This window comes from Lynx rufus, unplaced genomic scaffold, assembly GCF_022079265.1.
Source record: "Lynx rufus isolate CCGP_SWC_20201006 ecotype Redwood Valley unplaced genomic scaffold, mLynRuf1.p SCAF_6, whole genome shotgun sequence".
In the NCBI taxonomy this organism is placed as follows: Eukaryota; Metazoa; Chordata; class Mammalia; order Carnivora; family Felidae; genus Lynx; species Lynx rufus.
Genome location: NW_025814878.1, coordinates 82661797 through 82681552, shown reverse-complemented (window position 1 = coordinate 82681552; position 19756 = coordinate 82661797). Strand labels below are relative to the sequence as shown.

At 39.3% G+C, this 19756-nt stretch overlaps 1 protein-coding gene across 1 annotated transcript in view; it reads right to left on the bottom strand.

Annotated features, from left to right (window-relative positions):
* Nucleotides 1-1536: 1536 nt before the first annotated feature.
* COL9A1 (collagen type IX alpha 1 chain) overlaps nt 1537-19756 on the bottom strand; it is an 86811-nt gene continuing 68591 nt past the window's right edge. Inside the window, exons 34-38 of the mRNA XM_047102793.1 lie at nt 18739-18885; nt 18461-18515; nt 16679-16867; nt 10113-10190; nt 1537-1721 (exon numbers count right to left, since the gene is read on the bottom strand). Coding sequence (XP_046958749.1) covers nt 1537-1721; nt 10113-10190; nt 16679-16867; nt 18461-18515; nt 18739-18885 — 654 coding nt within the window. The remainder of the gene's footprint in view (nt 1722-10112; nt 10191-16678; nt 16868-18460; nt 18516-18738; nt 18886-19756) is intronic.

The window sequence follows — 19756 nt, the reverse complement described above, 5'->3', positions numbered from 1 at the left end:
GGCTAATATTTTTGAATGTATAACAAGTACACGTGAGAAAAATTGATATCAAAGATCCTGTTAGGGCTTATGCCCCATGACTTGAGAAAATTGAATTCCATAAACTAACTGAAGATATTGACTGTTTTGAGCACTGCGCTATGCCCCGGGGAGAAGTTACTCACATGCACTGTGACATAAAATTAATATAGTAAGTCTGATCAATAGTTTATAGAAATGTCTATAAAACAGCTAGTCAATGTGACCACGCAAATATAGTAATAAAGTGCTTGAGTGGTCAGGCAATAGCTATCTTATTGATAAGAATTCGGTGCTTTAGCTGAGCTGTGATTATAAAATGTCTAAGAAAAGTGGTGGAACAGAAGTCATTTTTGCAGCAGTGAAGTTATGAATAGGAGGGAGCTAACAAACCATTGAAATGAAAGCAGTGGTTCCTAAACTAGAAACCAAGTGCTTAAGTGGTCTATGAAGTGTCTGAAATAGTCTACAAACATATTTGCACATATGCACTCGTGTGTTTTTCTGGGATGATGGCCCCATAGCTTTCATTAGAATTTCAAAAAAGGTCCTTGAAGCTCTCCCCCATGCTACACACATACATACAAAGAACTGTGGCAGGGTAATGACCCCTAAGGAACAGGAAGGGCTTAATTTCTCTACAGAAACAAAGCACTAATATTATAAACATGCCTATAGAAATACCAGGAATTTAATATTTTTCATTGTACCTAAATAAGTTCAGTGACTTCTTTTCATTGAACATGATTATAAGAAAACATGCAAGAGCTTAAGAAACCATATTTATTTTTTTGGTACAACCAGAGATGTTACCTCAAACCTTGAAAATAAATAATCTTATCAATAAAACTTACGAATGGCAGGATATTAGAATTCCTTCCTTGCTTTCACATAGAAGAGCTCAAAAATTAATGGGTTTGGGATACAGTACAGTTTAACAAAAATCCAGGCTGCCTACGAAAACCAGCAAGTGATGTACGGAAATTGTTGCATGGGGCAGAGCACATTCTTGCTGCTCCCAAGAGGACACATTGATGGGAATTTTAAGCACCAATTCTATTGACTGCAGTGAGGTTTCTTCAGAACTAGTCTGCTAATCCTCTGTATAGCTGAAATGATAATCTGAGAACAACATCTAAATGAAAAATGAAAATAACTACTACAACTGAGGTAAACCAAACAGTTGTTTTTGTTTATTGGCACAGTGGCCCATGATAGATCACATACGTATAGCACACTAAAGTTCAAGATCCTGGGAATGGGATTATAAATTTATTTAAAGGGAGGGTTTTAGGTTTTCTGATTTTTTTTGTATCCGATGATTCTGCTGTCTCCTCTCCAAGAAAAAAGAAAGGATTTATTGAATAGCACCATTGTTTTAAATCTGTCAAATAAGACTTATGTAATAACTTTGAAGGTAATGCATTGTTGTCTTTTGCCTCAGCTTCGGTGGTGTTTCCCCTCCAAGCCCCTTTGCCAGGCATTGTTTATGCAGACAGCCACGCAGCACTAAGCTTTTCACTGATCAGGCCCTTTGCTAAATGCTCGTTGACCAGCCTGCATGGTGCAGGAGGCTGGCTCACAAAAACCAGGAGGCCCAGGAGGTCCCGGGGGGCCGGGTACACCAGGAATTCCTGCCACCCCAGGGGGGCCTCGCTCGCCATCCCGGCCATTCCTCCCGTAGCTGGCAGGACCTGGTTCACCTGAAACACACAAATGATTGCACATGTAAACAGGAGAGCCCCAATGGCTGCAAACTAACAGATGGCACTGGACCCCCTCCCCTAGCCAGCAGTGTGCACCTAGGAGCTTAATAAGTGCTTTTGGAAATGATGAAGACATGATGTCATGTTAAAATTCTTTCACTGAACTTGGGTTTCTTAGAAATTAAAAGACGAAGGAGACCTCAGCATCTCTAACCCACATTTCCAAAGTTCAGTAGAGCTGAACTACCCAGTATGGTAGCATCTAGCACATAGGTCTATTGAGTGCTGAACTGTGACTAAGTCAAATTGGGATGAACTGTAAGTGTAAAACACACCTGGACGCTTTGAAAACTCAGTGTAAAACTTTAATATGTTTAATTAATAATGTTGACTGTTATTACATGACATGATATATTTTGCAATGATAATATTTTGGACACAATTGGCTAAATAAACTGTATTATTAAAATTAATCTCACCTGATTCTTATGACGTTGTTAATGTGGCTACTAGCAGATTTAAAATTATGTACACAACTCTCATTGTGGCTCACATTATATTTTTCCAGTGGCATCATCCCTAATAAGTGATCAATCTCCAGACAGTGAGTAGAAGTATATAGGTCAGGGGTTAGAACAGGATTTAGAGGCAGAAAGATAGCCTTAAGTTCTTGCTCTGCCATTTGTGAATGGGGTGACATTAGCAAGTCACTAACCTCTTAGTTTCTTCATCTACAAGACAGGATGATGCTTCCTTAAAACTAAATTCCAATGCCTGAAAGCATCTGATACATAGGGGCTATTATTATGTTCATGAGGATATCACTGATTGATGTCTTTTAGAAGCATGTGCAGGGCACCTACAAAGTTCCCAGATGTTTTCCCATCAGGGGCTAACCCCTACATGAACTTTATCATGGCCTAAGTTCCTCAGGAGCATTTTTTTCCCTTTGTCACATTCAAAGGTTGTTTGATCACCCCGTGTGGCATGTTCTCTGAGGCATGGCACCCAATACAGAGGGGAGTTTCTGCTGAATGTTTACCCACCCCATCACATCAGCAGTGCTCTCATACTCTTAGCACAAAGGTGGTGGTAAGAAATCTGTGTAAGACAAATTGTATACACCATGATGGTATAGTTCTATAGAGCTCCTCTTACCTCAGCCATTCAGCCAAGATGGTGAGCATGTTCAATTACACATTTGCTTAGGTTAAGGCAGTTTCCTTCTTTCTCAGTGGTTTTAGTTCTCTTTTTCTATTTTAGTGGTCTTATTAATATATGTCTTGTATTGGTCTTATTATAGTGGTCTGGTCTTATTAAGTGTTCTTATTACATATATCTCACATACTTTTAGAAAGAAGGTAGATATCTTATTTTACATATAAGATCTCATTCTTCCTGTGATATTTACAATTAGATCTACACAAAGCAAAATTATAGGACAACACTTTTTATTTTTATTTTTTTAGATTTTTTTAAGTAATCTTTACAATGTAGGGCCCGAACTTACAACCCTGAAATCAATAGTCATACACTCAACCAACTGAGCCATCCAGGTGCCCCAGGACAAAACATTATTAAGAGAATAATTATCTTTGATTCTATCCATCTCCAGGCTGTAGATAAACAGAGATGTAAGTAATTTCCCTTAATTTACCCCATAAGCTTCCATTTGACTATATTCAGTTGTAATGAAGCAGATGATTACGTTTCCCTCTAAAGACAAGGCCCCTGAGAACATTTTTCTCTAATCAACAGCACCTATAAATACGGCTTTAGCAGGGCCTGTTCAGGTCTCATGACACAGGTGGCTGCTCAACATTGTTCTTTTAAGCTTTAAAAGGCCAGATAGACGTGCATAAAAAGGGTAATTCTCATACGCCTTATCATGGAGACATACCAGGTCGGCCTTAACAAAATCAAATCAAGATTAAGAGGAGAAAATGCCCAGAGGAGAGGTCACAAGCCAAAAGACCACAGGAGGAGCAAAACAGGTAATACAGATCAGGTGGGCAAACATGGGATCGCCCCAAATGAGCCAACCCCTGTTTTTGTAAAGAGTCCTGTTAGAACAGGGCCATAGGTCATCTGTTTTGTATTGCCTCTGGCTGCTCTTACACTACCAAGGGCAGGGCTGTAGGGCTGCCACAGAGACCACATGGCCCACAAATCCCAAAAATCTGGCCCTTTACAAAAAAAGTTTGCTGACCTTTAAGGTAGTAAAGAAATGGTCCTAGATTAAGAAACACCCTGGTGGGGCGCCTTGGTGGCTCAGTCCTTGGTTTCTGCTCAGTTCATGATCTCACGGTTCGTGGGTTCAAGCCCCGCATGGGCTCTGAGCTGTCAGTGTGGAGCCTGCTTGACATTCTCTCTCTCTGCCCCTCCCACACACTCTCTCTCTCTCTCTCTCAAAATAAATAAACTAAAAAAACAAAAACAAAAAAACAACACCATGCTGTCTTTAGGAAAAGACATAACACAAATGTAATGAAAACTGGTGACCGCTATTCCACATCAGTTTTAGGGAGGCAACAGGGAGGACTGCGGCCTGTTGTGAATGGCAGAACGGTGCCCCCCGCAGTTTGCTCCAGCCAACAGCTGCCTTAAGGGAAGGTGGGCCAGCAGAACCTCTGATCATTGTCAAGGGAAGCTAGAGGCTGAGTTTTTTAATAAACACCTCTCAATTTCTAAATATTAGCAACTAATCCAAATTTTTAACATTTGTAGAGCCAGTCTCCTGCCTAAAATCTTAAATTTAAGGGGATTTATTCTCTACTATTCGACCATATTAGAAAGCGGAAGGAAAGCTTTCTTTAGATTTTCATATTATACTTCCCCATTTCTACACATCGCAGGAGAGGCTTTTTCACTCACTGCATTTATTCCAGATTCCTGCTAATCCTTTGAAAAAGAGTTGATAAGGCCATCCTGTGTATCCTTGATTTATTTTATGTAAAGCACATCCAGTCCAATTCTCCCTTGGGCAAATACAGCAATTTACCCGTTGAGGCTTTGGATGTCATCTTCGTCATTCTGACCATCATCACCATCAACACTTACACAACGCTCCCGCTTTACCATGGCCCTGAACTGTGCTCGTTATTGATCCCATTTTCCTCTGCGTGAAGTCAGAGTTAAGAAGGCATGGGGCGCCTGGGTGGCTCAGTCGGACTTCGACTAAGGTCCGGTCATGATCTCACAGCTCGTGAGTTCAAGCCCCACTTAGGGCTTTGTGCTGACAGCTCAGAGCCTGGAGCCTACATTCTGTGTCTCCCTCTCTCTCTGCCCCTCCCTCACACTCTGTCTCTCTGTCTCTGTCTCTCTTAAAAATAAACATTAAAAAAAAAATTTTTAAGGCTAAATAACTGTCCATCATCACACAGCTAGAGGGCGTCAGAACTAGAAGCAAGGGCCCTTAACCACTACTCAATCTAAGTGTATTTCCATACCTATTGAGCCGCTAATGCTGCGTGTGCGTGCATGCATAATAGTGCCCGTGCGCGCGCGCGTGCCTGCGTGTGTGGTTTGGGGTTTAATGAGCCTGAATTAACCGGGAAGTAAAAGCGGCACCACAACCAAGAGTTAGTATTGACTCTTCTGGAGCTCTATCAAAAGAAACTAAAGATATTTTTTCTGAGGTTTTGTCCTGTAAAACTGGCCAGAGGAAAAAAATCAGGCTTCACAAATCATCAGTTTCTGGTGAGTCCTGACACTGGGTATTTACTCTCCAAGGTTCTTGGTGTTGTTTAGGAGCGTAATTTTGGGGTGATACAATGTCACAGTCCAAATCATTCAAGAAGTCTAGCAGCTACATTAGCGAATATCTATAAACTACCCTTCAGCTCCTCAGAAAACAGATCTGAAGTGCTCTCATTCTGCTTTGTCTGCCTCATGGGTGTGTTAGCTGCACTAACTGGCTAATGATTACATAGTTTTCTGAAATTTCAAGGACCTATAAAAATGTTACTGCCAACATTTCGTTATTTTTAAAAATGAATGTCATTCTCTGTGCGAACACTAGAGGGTAGTCATGTTACATTGATCGAGGCCAGTCCCTGCTGGAACATTCTGCAGGATCTACTGCAGGCTGCAAAGTGAAAGTGACTGTGTATAAAGGCCTTTAGGAAGGGGGGTGGGGGGGGGGAACCCTGCAAGTAATTTTCAGCATTAATTTGGTGACTTATCCACAGGTTATGTAAAATGTGTGTTCCAGGGACTTTCTTACATATCCACCTTACGCTGAGCTTGCATTTGTGGTGTTTGACAAAGCATATATGTTTAAGGAATTGGCATAAAACGGTTTGTTTATAGAAGATCCCCATAGCCAGATAAAACAGCTGCAGTAATGGAAATAGGATAAATGGCTACTGCTAAACAAGTCTAAACCGAGTGTGCCCTTGGTTTGGAGTTTTGGGGTGTTTTTTTTTTTTTCCACTCAGTGTTCACAAGCAAAGCTCACCTATGTGCAGCTTTACATAAGAAACCTGAATAGCCCAGTTGCCTAGTGTGACCTAGTGTGCCTAGGTAGAAGCCAGCTCTACCCTCCTCTCCTCATCCAAAAAGGGAAAGCATCGCAGCTCACAAGCCACATTCCTGGTGGTCACATACATATGATTCCTTATTTAACTTGTTTCTTTCCCTCATGAGTTTGAATGCACAGAAGAGATCAGGACCTAATATTAACTATTTTCCCTTAAAACCCCCAGAGCGTCGAGGAATTGGTCCCAAGTGGGCAAGTTTGGTGGCAGCAGGCATAGAGAGTTACTCTTAATGAGACAACCCAATCAAGCAATACCACAAAGGCCTCTGGTAAGAAACTGAAGGTGGGTATGGGGGTTGGGGGCATCTAAAATCCCAGGGATCTCTAATCACCACTCTGTGAGAGAGGCAGAAAAGAAATCAAGACACTATGTGGTTATGAAACATGGCGAAGTTATATGGCTAGCGTGGCAAAGGCAAGCTAATCCCATTACTAGGCAGCCAGTGCATCATTTTGTCCAGTACATGAACCTGGACATGGAAGGTGTGAATATTTGCCTCTGTGACTTATTAGCTGACAGACCTTTGTCAGAGCAGGTGACCTCTGTAAGTCTGCATTTCCTCAAATAGAAACAGAAGAATAACAAAATAATGACAGCTAAATTTGCAAAATGCTTGCCATATGCCAGGTGCTGTTGTAAGTGTTTCACGTGTAGTAACGTGTACACAGATCCTCCTAAGTAACTCTATAGGGTAGATGTGGTTCTCAGCCTTGGGATGCAGCAGAGAACTGAAGCGCTAAGAGGCAGAGTCGCTAAAAATAAGTGAAAGAGCAGTGCATACACCTGGGCAGTTTGGCTCCAGAGCCCACCCTTCTTAAATACCTGTTCTGCCTACCTCTGGCTGGGAGAAACAAACTGGATGATTTATAGGTACTTTTTAAAGAACCGAGCACCACAGCCAACATGATAGCATGACGGTTACAATAATGACCTATGGTCCATATCAGGCAGTGTACCATTACAACCCCAAAGGGCCGTGTAATAATCAGTGCCAAACAGATACGGAGAGGAGAAAAGAACTAAAACTGTCCATAAAGCATAAAGGAATTCTGATTACTGATAAATAATTAATGTGTTAGTTGTATTTTTTCAAATATATCACATATGTTTGTACCAGGAAGAATGATCAAGTGAACGTTTTCCACTCAGGAGGATTTAAGTCCCCAATCCAACAATAGGGATAACCAAGAAGGTTGCAGGATATCCTGTTCTACAGGCTCTTTCTTTTAGGCTCCAGACAAGTCCCTGCACAGAGTCCTACTGGAAGTTCCTCCAGACCTCCACATACTAGTAATAGTCCTGTTACTATTATGTTTGTGAGAGACCAGAAACCACGTTCCTAATCACATTCCAGGCTCTGCCAGGGAAGTTAAAGTTCCCCGCCTCTCAGCGGACAGTGAACAAGTGCAATAATTTACTGTGAACCAGTACTTTCATTTATGATTTGGAGTCAAACTCACCCAAGGTCAGAAAACTAGTAAGTGACAGAGTCAAGATTTGAACCCAGGATGTCTAAACCGTGGGGCTCCAAACAGGAGCTCCTACTCAGAAGCTCCAAGTACTAGCTTTAGGGGAAAAATGACCCTAAAAGCTCTTGTTCAGGGACTAATGGATTCAAGAAATTGTTAGCTAAGTATATCCATAGTGTAGACAAGAGAGTGTGAGCTGACCTAAAAACCAAAGCAGCCAGCTGGTGCCTCAGTGACTGGGGCAAACATAAACCCTTCGTGCCTGTGTGCTAGAGCACTTGGAAAACTGCACACTTTTGAAAGGTAGCCTCAGCTTTTAAAAAATAATCTGAAACCCAGATTTTTCACTAAATAATGTCATATATCCTCTTAACAGAAATGTAACAAAGGCATATACAAAGAAAGACCAGATTTCAGAATGGTACCAGGAAGGAAGGGGCAAGGACTGGCAAAAGGCAGAGGAAAAGGAAAAGGACAGGTTTAGGAGTCTTAAAATAGCGAGCCCACGGAATTTTTTAACAGATTTATTTAAGTTTTAAACCCAAGAACAGCTATCACAAATTAATTTTTCTCACAAGGAGGACAAGATGAGGACCAGTCAGCGGTCAGTGCTGCCAATGGTGAGCCTGTCCTGCCTTAACCAACCTGCCCACACACCAATGTCTGAGGTACTAAAAAGCAAATCACGGAAGCCCCTTTCTGGTAGAGCAGTGGCCCCGGAGCACGTGTAAATCCTCGCAGTCAGATTCAGTGGCTCTGGGTGGGGTGCTGCATGTGGGCAGAAACGTGTCCCCTCATGACAGCCTGGGACACTATACATACAGAGCTGGTTTTCCCTCAATCTTCCCATTTTAAACTTAAAACATGGCTTATCAACAGATTTTTTGAAAGTAAGAGTCACCAGAAATGATAATATATTTCTGATAAAGGAAAATCTTGCCAAGCGTGCAAGTTGCTGGTCCAAGAACCGTTATGTGGTTTGTCAACAAAATGGGAGAAGGAGAAACTGAGGCAATCCTGTAATATATAGATAATTAAGTACATTGTAATGATATTTTTATCAGCTCTAAACTACCTATTGCTGCCACTGACAAAGGAGGAAAGCACTCAGAAAATTCCATTTCCCTTTCCTCTTGTAAACATCCATCAATGAATACAGACTTTATCGCACACTAAAATCTTCTCTTGGTCTCCTGTAGCTTCAACCAGATTTTCTTTCCTTTTCCAATCACGAAAATTTATCAATTTGTGAAAGCATCTTGACAGACTCATGAATCGCAGGGTTAGTAAAGCAGTGAGCTATCTCCAAATGTATTCATATTAAAAAAAAATTTTTTTTTTTAATGAGAAAGCAATTCCCAGGAGCAACGAAATGGGTAATGAGAAAGCAGTGATGTTTTTGGCTGCAATTAGAGCCATGATTGAATATGGAAGCCTCTGTCAGAATTAGAAAATCAGCATTTCTTTTTCTAAATTTCTCTAAACCAAGTTTTCCAAATCCACCGAAGGAGTGTGGACCACCCTTTTCTGCATAGCCTCTCACCCTGCCTCTCCTCAGCTCCAGGGTCCAGCGCTGGGGGCCTTCCTTAGCCACTGCCTCAGCAGCTATGAGTTTACAGGGAGGCTCCAGGTCACTCATGCTCTCAAACCCAACTGACTTCCCCTGCTATGCTGCTTCTGTGGTTGGGCTTCTAAGTCATTTCCCAGTGGATGAGTGTGTGGCAGCCTGGACTGTGGGGACAGAGTAGCCAGTGTGCAAAGAGAGAACAGACGCCCAGTGAGAGAATCCAGGCTCTTCACACAGAGGTGACTTTGTTACCTCAGCCAGCACAGCTGTGATATGTGGCTTGTGCATGGCTCTTTGTGACTATAGGAGTTGGAATGTTCAGGTTTATTTTTTTTGGATATGGATTTCTGGAGGGTCTGGATGTTTGAAACAGGAGCTTTTAAAAGAAAATTTCAGTTACTCCCTGTGCAACATGAATAGTTTGAAAACTTAAAAACTTTTTTGTAGCTCTTTTTGGTTAAAAAATAAAACTATCAACAGGCTAAAAATGGATAGGACCTCATTCATTCAGAATTTTCTAATAAGTGCACTGTGGCTGGACCTTGACACAATTTTTTTAAAAAGCATCTGTTCAAGAAATTAATATTTTAAGCCCTGACATATGTTTTCTCATGAGGAACACAGACAGGCATGATTTATAGATCATTTAACTCTTCATTAAAGTTGGTCTTGAAAAATCTGTGCTGGCCATTATTGAGAATTACATGATATGCTTAAGTAATCAAAGAGCAATTCTTTAAAATATTTTCCAATTCAGACTGCCCACTTGCTACCAATTCCTCAACCTCATGCTGCCATATAACACACTTACCTGGGAGACCCGTAGCTCCGGGCAAGCCCTTAGGACCTCTTCCTGGAGGGCCACGTTCCCCCCTTTCTCCCAAGTCACCTGCATTTCATTAGAGAAATGTTATGTTTCTGTATGTTTATAAAAAGAAAGTTCCATATTTTTAAACTTTAAGCAAACCCAAAATTGAGAGTTTTGTTGCCACAAAACTAGGTTGTAGTAAGTATGTAGCAAGGCAAAAATTGAGTCAATTAATTATATTAAGAGATCCAAGTGGGGGGAAAGCAAATGACCATATTCATAGATGCTGAAAAGACATAGGACAAAATAAAATATGCATTCCTGATACAACATTCAGTAAAATAAGAATCGATGGTTACTTCCCTGACCTGATAAAATATATCTGCCTCAACCCAAAAGCTAGCATCATGCTTACAGGGAAACACGAGAAGCAGTCCCACTACAGACAAAACATTATAGAGATGCGTACTTTATCACTATTAATTGTCATTTGCTTTGAGAGTCAAAAATATCCCTATTTTCAGGTGATATAAGTGTACATCTTAAATCTTTGAAAATCAACTCAAAATCTACTACAAACAATGAGAGAATTCAGTAAAATAGCAAAGCACAAAATTAATATATGAAAATTAGTAGTTTTTACATTTACAAACAACCAGAAATAAGAGGTAATGAAAAAAGATCCCATTTAAAATAGCAATTAAATTAATAACTAGGAATACATTTAATCAGAAATATGCAAATCCAACAAAAAATTAACATCTCTAAAGGATACAAAAGGACTGACAACTGTTCTTAGGTGGAATGACATCATCACAAAAAGGTATGAGCTCTCCCTAAGCTGAAGTTTCATCATGATCTCAATAAAAAGATATTTTTAACCAGAAAAGAGGATTCTGAAGTTTGTACAGAAAAACACATAAGCCAGAGTAGCCACAAAACTCCAAAAAGAAAAGCAACATGAAGGGAATTAATCCTACCACATATTATGCCAATTAAAATGGTGTGGTACTGGTACTTGAATAGATAGACCAGTGAAACAGCCCCCAAACAGGCTCCAATACATATAAGAATTTGTTTTGTAATAAATGTGCCATCTTAAGGTGGGAAATAGTCAAACAAGTCAATAAGTGGTCTTGGAAAAAGTGGGTAGCCAACTGGAAAAAAAAATAAAGTCGAATCTGTTCCTCACAACATGATCTAGGATAAGTTACAAATGGATCAAATATTTAAATGTAATTTAAGAACCAGAAGAAAATAAGGAGAATTATTTTATAACCTCAGATTTGAGTTGGCTTTACTGTCATGATTCAGAATATGAAGGGTTCCTAAAAACAATAAAAAAGGTCAACAACAATAAAAAATGATAATATATAAGCAAGGAAGTCATTAAAAGGAAAAAAAATAGCTCTGAAATATATGGAAAATTATCTGACATCACTCTCACAACAAAATAAATGGAAATTAAAAATAACAAGAAAGCTACTTTGAACTATAAGATCAGCAAAAATTCCAAAGTTTAATTAAACATATACTAGCAAGTCTGTGGAAAAATACATTATTACTTGTTGCTAATAAGACTGTGAATTGAGGCAGTTTCTTGGAATATCTATCAATATTACAAATGGTAGTACCATTTTACCTAGCAATTCCACTTCTAGGAATTTATCTTAGAAGTACAGAGGTTATGTTGTATTTGTACAAAAACGAAATACACAGTGATAGTCACTGCAGCCTTGCTATCGTGGTAGAAGATTAGAAACTAACTGTCCATGAAATGGTTAAATACACTATGGTACTTCCATAGAATGGCATACTATGCAGCTATGAAGAAGAATCAGGAAGCTCTTTGAAATGATCTCAAGACATAATTGTTCAATGAAAAAAATCAAGGTTCAGATCACTACCAAAGGATAATATGACTTGCCTCTAAAAAGATGTAGGGAAGTATATAATCATATATCGCACCTTATCACTGATAAGGATATGTAGGAAACTAATAAAAGGGATTACCCAATGGGAAGAATAAAGGAAACTAAGCAGATGGGAGACAGGGGTAGGAGAAAAACTCTTCACTAAATATCTTTTAATATATTTTTAAATTCTCAAACAATATAAATTTAGTGTCACCAAAAATAAATTAATGAATTTTCAAAATTTAAAGTGTGCTGTCACAAGTGCCTGCATTTCATTTGTGATTATTATTTATAGGGAAAATGCTTTGGACTGCAACCAACCATGTGTATTTGCAAGACAGTTGATTGAATTTGGGGATTCAGCAGCCAGAAAACCAAGTTTCATTAATTATCCTGGCCCCTGCAGAGAAACCTAGAAACTTGGCCTCATTAACAAAGTGCCCTAATACCTTAGTCAACCGGTCCTAACTGACTTTTCCTGCTCCCCATAGAAGGCATTATTCTACTATATCACTGGTACAGTATTATATTATTATTCTGCTACTCGCTCAGAAGAGGCAGTGGCATTTTGCAGTAAATTCTATATATAATCATTTTTCCAAACATTTGTGTCAGCTCAGCTTCATTCAATATTGTGTCCCATTTATAATAATTTAAAAAACAAAAGCATGCATGCCAAAATAGTAAAAAAAAATCTAATTATGAAGTGAATGTTTAGTCACCATACTTTGATTTTAGCTGTGAATGTCCTTGTATGAGTATTTTTATCATGAATCAACTGTATTTCAAAAACAATTTAAATTTATATAAATACCGTATAGGGATCTAGAGCTCAAGTTTAACTCACATTCACGTAAGCTCTTTTTTTATACTCATCATCAACATGGCCTTACTATATTAGGAAGATATGATAATTAGCATTTTAAAAACTAAGAACTTAAGCGCTCTTGTTAACTTAGCAATTTAAATGTCATATCACTCTAATTCTGGTGGCTTGCAGTGAGAAAAGAGCCAATAAATGTGCCACATTTTCTGAAGATGTGAGATGAAGATTATAAATTAAAATGTAACTTCCACACAGATAGTGAAAGTTAAACACATTCTAGAGCGAAGCCACATCAGCTTTAAAATGTCGCTTGCAAGGACTAAGACTGCGGTCTTCATCCTGATGTTGCCTTGCGGTTATTGGTCATAGATAAACAATTTTTAGAGATGCGCTCTGAGACAGAGCCACACTGTGAGCTGCTGCTACTCCACGGCAAACCGTGTTGCAGCCCGGCTCTGTTATCCCTGGGGTTAATCCACTTCTTCAAACCCTGATCATGTCTCCTTTCGAGATGTATGAAAACCGGCTCAGGGAACTAAAGGTCCACCTTTAATAGCTAGCCTACTCTGTGGAAAAATATATATAAAGAGCTTGTAAAATAAGCTTTACATAAGGTAAGAAGGGAAACATGCACGGTAACAAGAAAAACAGCTCACTGTGAATAGAGCGGCTAACGTGGAAGAAATTCTCATTGCTCCAGAGCTGCTATTTATTTCATTTATTTGAAAGCCATAACTGATGCTCCAACTCCATGTGAGCAGATTAATACTGAAAAAAGTGTTAGTCACAGTTACGACGTGTACTTTCTCAAGCCTTCATTTACATATTGACACATCTGTTTGACTCACACTAAAATATCTAAAAACATGTATATGGCCTTACTCCACAGGACTTAAAATTAATCCAAACCGGGAACATTTAAAAGTAGTATTGACGACATGGAAGATTAATTAATACTAAGCAAAGTGAACATAACGCCAATTAGAAGTCTCCATGTTTCTGCTTGAGTATGTATAAAATGTACATGCAGAAGGGGCCTTGGTCTTAACATGTTAGTGTAGTATCGCATAAAACATGCCAATGAAAACCCAAAAAATATGAACATGATTTAAGATTTGAGTATTATTTCAGGCATATTTCTACTAGCTCCCACTGAAAATGTTTCACTGTGTTTTGCAGAGTACTTTTTTAGGGAAAAAGGCTTTTATTAAAGGCTTAGCCTGAACTGCTAAAAGCTTTAGTAAAATTTATTTGTTCATTATTTATGTAGTAATATCCTTGGAAAAAGACCCGCAAAGTAATATGGCAGAGAAAGACTCACTGTCCCTTCTTTATTAGTCATGGAAAGAAGGCAGCAGGTGACACTGAAATACATCTCTTCTCTAATTAGCTGAACATTTAAATTTCAAATGGCGAAGTATTTGTTCTCAGGGAAAAACTGATCTGTAACCTTTGGCCAGTGGAACACTATATGTTTTTAATTAAATATTAGTGTTATACTGGATATGATAGGACAAGAAAGGTCAAGTCCGGTTACCTGGAATCATACATTTCCAAATTCATGATAGCACTGCTGGATAAAATCTGAGGATAGTACTCCTTTCTTCCCATACCCCAAATTTCAAGAAAACTGACAGAAGATGCTGCTTTAAAGGAACCCATTGACAATACAGGGATGGAAGGAGGGTGGGGAGAGAAAGTCCTTTAGAAAAAAAAAGACTGTATCACTTCTAGAGTATAAACTATGTTGTAAATACTGAAGAAAAATTAGGGGGAAGTCCTTTATATGATCAAACTACGCTTAAAGAATAAACTTAGTGCTAGAGACATTTTCCAGGTTCCAAATATAGAAATATATTTTTCTTCCCTTCAAGATAAAGTTTATCTGCTAGAGCCAACTCAGCCCAACCCAGCCATAATTCAGTGCTGCTAAGACCTTCCCAGAGAGCTTCCTGAACATTTCACCTTTGTTTCCTGTGGCTCCCAGCCCTCGCTGTACATTAAAATCACATGGGGAATATTTTTAAATCCTGCGGCTCAAACCTATTAAATCAGAATCTCTGAGAATGGGACCCAGCTGTGGGCAGTTTTTAAAGCTCCCCAGGTAATTCCGCTGTGCACCCCGAGCTGAGAAACACAACTTCAGGCAGACTCTACTAGCATAGTAAGTAAACAGACATTCTTATTTCTTAGAAAATAAGATGGAACTTGAGGGGAGTTCTCTTACTAATTCAAAATTAAGTTCTACCCCACATACACAGACTTCCTTTTGGCCAAAGAGAATAGGACTGTGATTTCTACAGCCCCTACAAGGTGTTTCCAGTAGGAAAATGGGTGACTGCACTACACCAGTGCATGTAGCAGCACAGGAATGAATCATCTGGAGGCTTGTTAGAACGCAGGCTGCTGGACCCCACCTCCAGAGTCTCTGATTGGATCAGTGGGGTTGGGGTGGGCTAGAGAGCTTGTATTGCAAAGGGGGTCCCTGGTGGTGCCGATGCTTCAGGGAGCACTCTTGCAGAACCACTGCTCTAAAGGAAACTTACAGGAAAGGCTGAGGAGTCATCTGTGGGCTCTGGTGCAGCTGAACCAACTAAGTCAACAATCCACCAGAGGCAGCAGAGTTCCTTGGAAATTATTAACAGAGTGAATGTGGCCTACCCACAGAGTACCCACTCATGAGTTCCTCAACCAATAGCTAAAAGCAGGACAAAGATGAATGACTATGTGATTCTTTCAAAGAAAATATTCAGTTCTCTTTAAGAAGAGCTCCGAGCTCTCTCCATATTTCATTTTGTCCAGCCCCTTGAAAGCTTGGAAATTGTGCCAGCCTTACAAGAGGTTCCAATTAGGGCTCATTTTTTCACATACAGCAGTGCACATGCCAAAAAAAAAAAAAATCAAATATAATTAACAAAATTGTTCCAGCTGAAAGTGTAGTTAGCCAAATGCATCAGCAATTCATTTATAGATCCAAAAAGGCAGCTTGCTTGCCCTCTGACCATTCACACCATAATATTTATCCCTAATTGGAACACCACCGTTGAAAGAAAAACAAGTCTGTCTCTGATTTCTGATGCCATGCCTTCTGAAGCTTCCGAGAGAACCGTCGGTCACTCACCATAAGACAGAAATTCCTGATTTTATTCAGCTCTCTCTGTAAATTATCCAGGGCACACACCCACGCAAGCTGACATACTTACTCACCTCAACCAGCAAACACCATCTGAGGCAACCAGTCCTTCTGCAGGTCCTGCTGAATACCTAACACACTCTCACAATCCTATATTTCTGCAAAATGCTGATTTTAAAGGCTTAACTTGCTTTTAAATAAAAGGGGGAGAAAACAAACTTGTTCACCTTCCCTTAAATGTTAAAGAAGGGGAAAAAGTTAGATTATACCTCAGAGCTGGAAAAAATCCATCAGAACTAAATATCCAGTGTCACTTTTTAAAAGAAGAGGGAGGCAGCTTCAGTCCATGATGTAATTTGTCTTATGTCCAAACAAATTTCGTTAGTTTAAGTAACGGATACAAACATTCTAAGGCTGGTTGCCATCTCAGAAGAACTCTACAAGGATTTTAGAGTCTCAAAACAAAAATTAAAAAAGCTGGTTGATCCTTTACAAGATCCTGTAAAATTTATTTTGGACTATGACTGAAGTACTAAAAATCAAGGGACCTTAATTCTAGTTTTTGGTCTACCGTTGTCATACAGCAAGGTCAAGAGGATGTCATATAATAGTTTTCTGATCTTGGAAAGATGTGTGAATACATCTGAAAAAGGACAGTGTATGTTCTTTTGTTCCACCTGGGCAAATGACTTACCTTTAGGCCCCCTCAAACCAAGAGCACCAGGGGGGCCTTTAATGCCTGGGAGGCCACGAAGTCCCATCTGGCCTGGGAAACCATTCTCTCCAGGAGGTCCTGGGGGACCAGGGGGTCCAGGCCTCCCAGGGAGGCCAGAGGCTCCTGAGTCCGGTCGCTTGAGACTAGCAGCCATCTCAGCAAGATGCTCTAAAAGATAATAAACAAAACAGCCCATAGAAGTCAGAAGCATGAAAGTGACTCAAATGATAAAAGGGGTATTTCAAGTGTCTTTTTTTCACAATGTGTCCCCAGAGCTTCAAAATTGGTGGCGAGAAGTGAATAAAGTTGGATCATTTTTGCATGGACTTTCTGCCAAGAGGCTTCACTGGTGCTGTTTTATTCAGCTCTCCCTGGATATATTTAGTCTTGCTGTTTTGAGACAGGGGAGGAGGGGGGTGAGAAAAAAAAAAAAAAACCACAGCAAGTCTTTCTGATGGGTATTGTGCTAGAAGGAAGAGTATGTCACCTGAGTCCTGGCTGGTTATCTGAAAAGCCAGGATGGGAAGAAAATGAGTTTCTTAACATAGGTAGAAGTGGATATCCAGAAGCTTTTGAAAAGCCAAGGACATTGTCCAGAATTAGCATTGAGACAGTAGTTGAGACCTAGCCCCACAGTTTTAGTTTGAAGATACTGAGTAAGCTAAAATATCCTGAGCATTCACAACTTCTTATAGATTCCCCTCTCAAAAGTTTTTTCATGCTTGGAATAGACAACAGACACTAAAAATAGCTTGCTTCCTAGGAATGTTCATAGTCTGTCTTAAAAATTAATAACTGTGTGGGCTTTTTCAGGAACCATTAAATAGATTAAGAATCATCCACTAAAATGATGAAGAATAAGAAATCTTTCCTATGAAAATACTCTATGGGAAATATGCCAGTATAATGTTTTTTTTAAGGTGTGAAGGAGATTATGATTTGGAAACAAATTCCTAACCAACATTTTAAAATTGTTTAAATGTGAACATTCTAGTTTGCCTTATGTAAAACTTAACATAAAATTATAATTTTCTTGAGATATAACATATAAAATTGAAATATTCTTTTAAGATTAAGTGTCTGCAATGAAGAGACTTATATTGGTTTTCAAATATTGAGTGACAGTTTCATTCTGGGAAAGCTCTACAAGTCTACCAGACAAATTAGGCTATCTCATGAGCATACAAAAGAAGAGTATCGCGACAGAATTGGTTCCAACCAGAATAAGTTAATTATTTGTTAGAAGGCCTCCATGTTATAGGATCTCCCAAGTTTCTTTGTCCCCAGTTTCCTTTGCTATGTGACTTTAGAACTAGACCATTTCTGAAAGAGCTATGACAGACAACTGCTGTAGCCATAGATGAATTTAGACAAAGGTTAGCAAAGTAAAAATATATCACCATTTTAGTAAAATACTAGTTATTAATTTTCTACCTATGTTATACATGAGTAGAGATAATGTCCTTATGCTTCTTATGGGCATGAAGACTGTCAATTATTTCACATATAAGCTACACAAAGAGCCAAGGTCAGTGCCTTATACACTAAGTAGTAGGATGTTAAGGAGGGGGAAGGATACCTGAGAATTTGTGTTCCAAAGGGGGAAAAAAAGTGTGTGTGTGTGTGTGTGTGTGTGTAACCTTTTTTTTTTTCAGGCTATAAGGTTTTGTGTGGCAACAAACTGGATAAAACAATATTAACATTATTCAAGATCTCCCACCTTTAAAGCAAACAAAAGTCAAGACATTATGATTTATTTACCTTGCATGACTCTCATGCAAACCTGCTTTATGTGCTGATCTGTTGGTGCTCTACCCTGGGACAGAAAAAAAAGACGGTTTGTAAACAGAACCATAAAGAAGACATTGTTAAATGGTAACCTGACAGACTCGGCAAGTGACCAGGTGGCTGGATTTACAAGAGAACCCACCCACACTGCTGAGGAGCTCGAGTCTGGGCCAGCCTGGCTCCCCACCCCCCTTCTGGTGCTGTGAGACTAAGTCTCCAACGGGAAACCCTGGGGACTGTCCGCCACTCACTGGAGGGCCCTGGATGCCAGGCAGGCCGGTGGCACCCTGCTCTCCCTGCACGCCTCGCGGTCCAGGTGGTCCTCGTGGTCCTTCCACTCCGGGAAGCCCCCGACTGCCTTCAGGCCCCCTCAAGCCAGGGTCCCCAGGGTTACCCACCTAGAACACAATGGCACGTTAAAAAACCAGGGCTATCCACAAGTAATGTTCTGCTTTGTGTTAATACAAGACTTACATGAAATTTGGGGTTTGCTTACATTTTATCTCCCAAGAGGTATTTGCTCAGAGGTTACAAATATTCTGCTCTGAGAATTCCAGTCTCTAAGAATTCCAGTCAAGTAAAGCTTTTCAAAATCTTTATTTTTGGTAGAGTTACTATTTCAAAATACTCATTGAAATAATATATTTAAAACCACATTTTTTTATACTTTAAGCCACTTCCTAAGAACAAGTTAGTTTTTAACAAGACTTATTCAATTTTTGGTCACAAAAAGGCCACTGACTTCCTACAAGACAGGTTACTTTGTATGTCACCAATACAGAAAGCATAAAATAAAGATATTTCCAAGAACGTAAATTATTTAGCTTTATAACATTCTGGAGAATTTAAAGAAGCCAAATGTATCCAGGAATTCTAAAATACTAACATTAACTAAATACATTTAAAATGCTGCACCTAACACGAATACATTTAAAATGCTGGAACAAAAAAAAAAAAATGAGTCCATAATTTATTGAAGTATTGAGGAAGCTAAAAATCTAAATACTAAAGAAGTTGAAAAATAAACTATTTGCTTAGCACAAAAGCGTATAACAGGTTTTTTTTCTGAAAGCAGACCACTAAAAGCATTTTTTAAAGTTCCCATCTACAATAACTGCTTTAAAAGAGACTAAATTAATTCACTTTCTGTTAAGTTCCCTGTGGTAGAGTTTATGGCATAGTAGTTAGTTACAATGTGCCATTGTTTACAGAATAAGAATGAGAAGATAAAAGGACAGGAGGCATTAAGGAATGCTAGTGCTCACTACA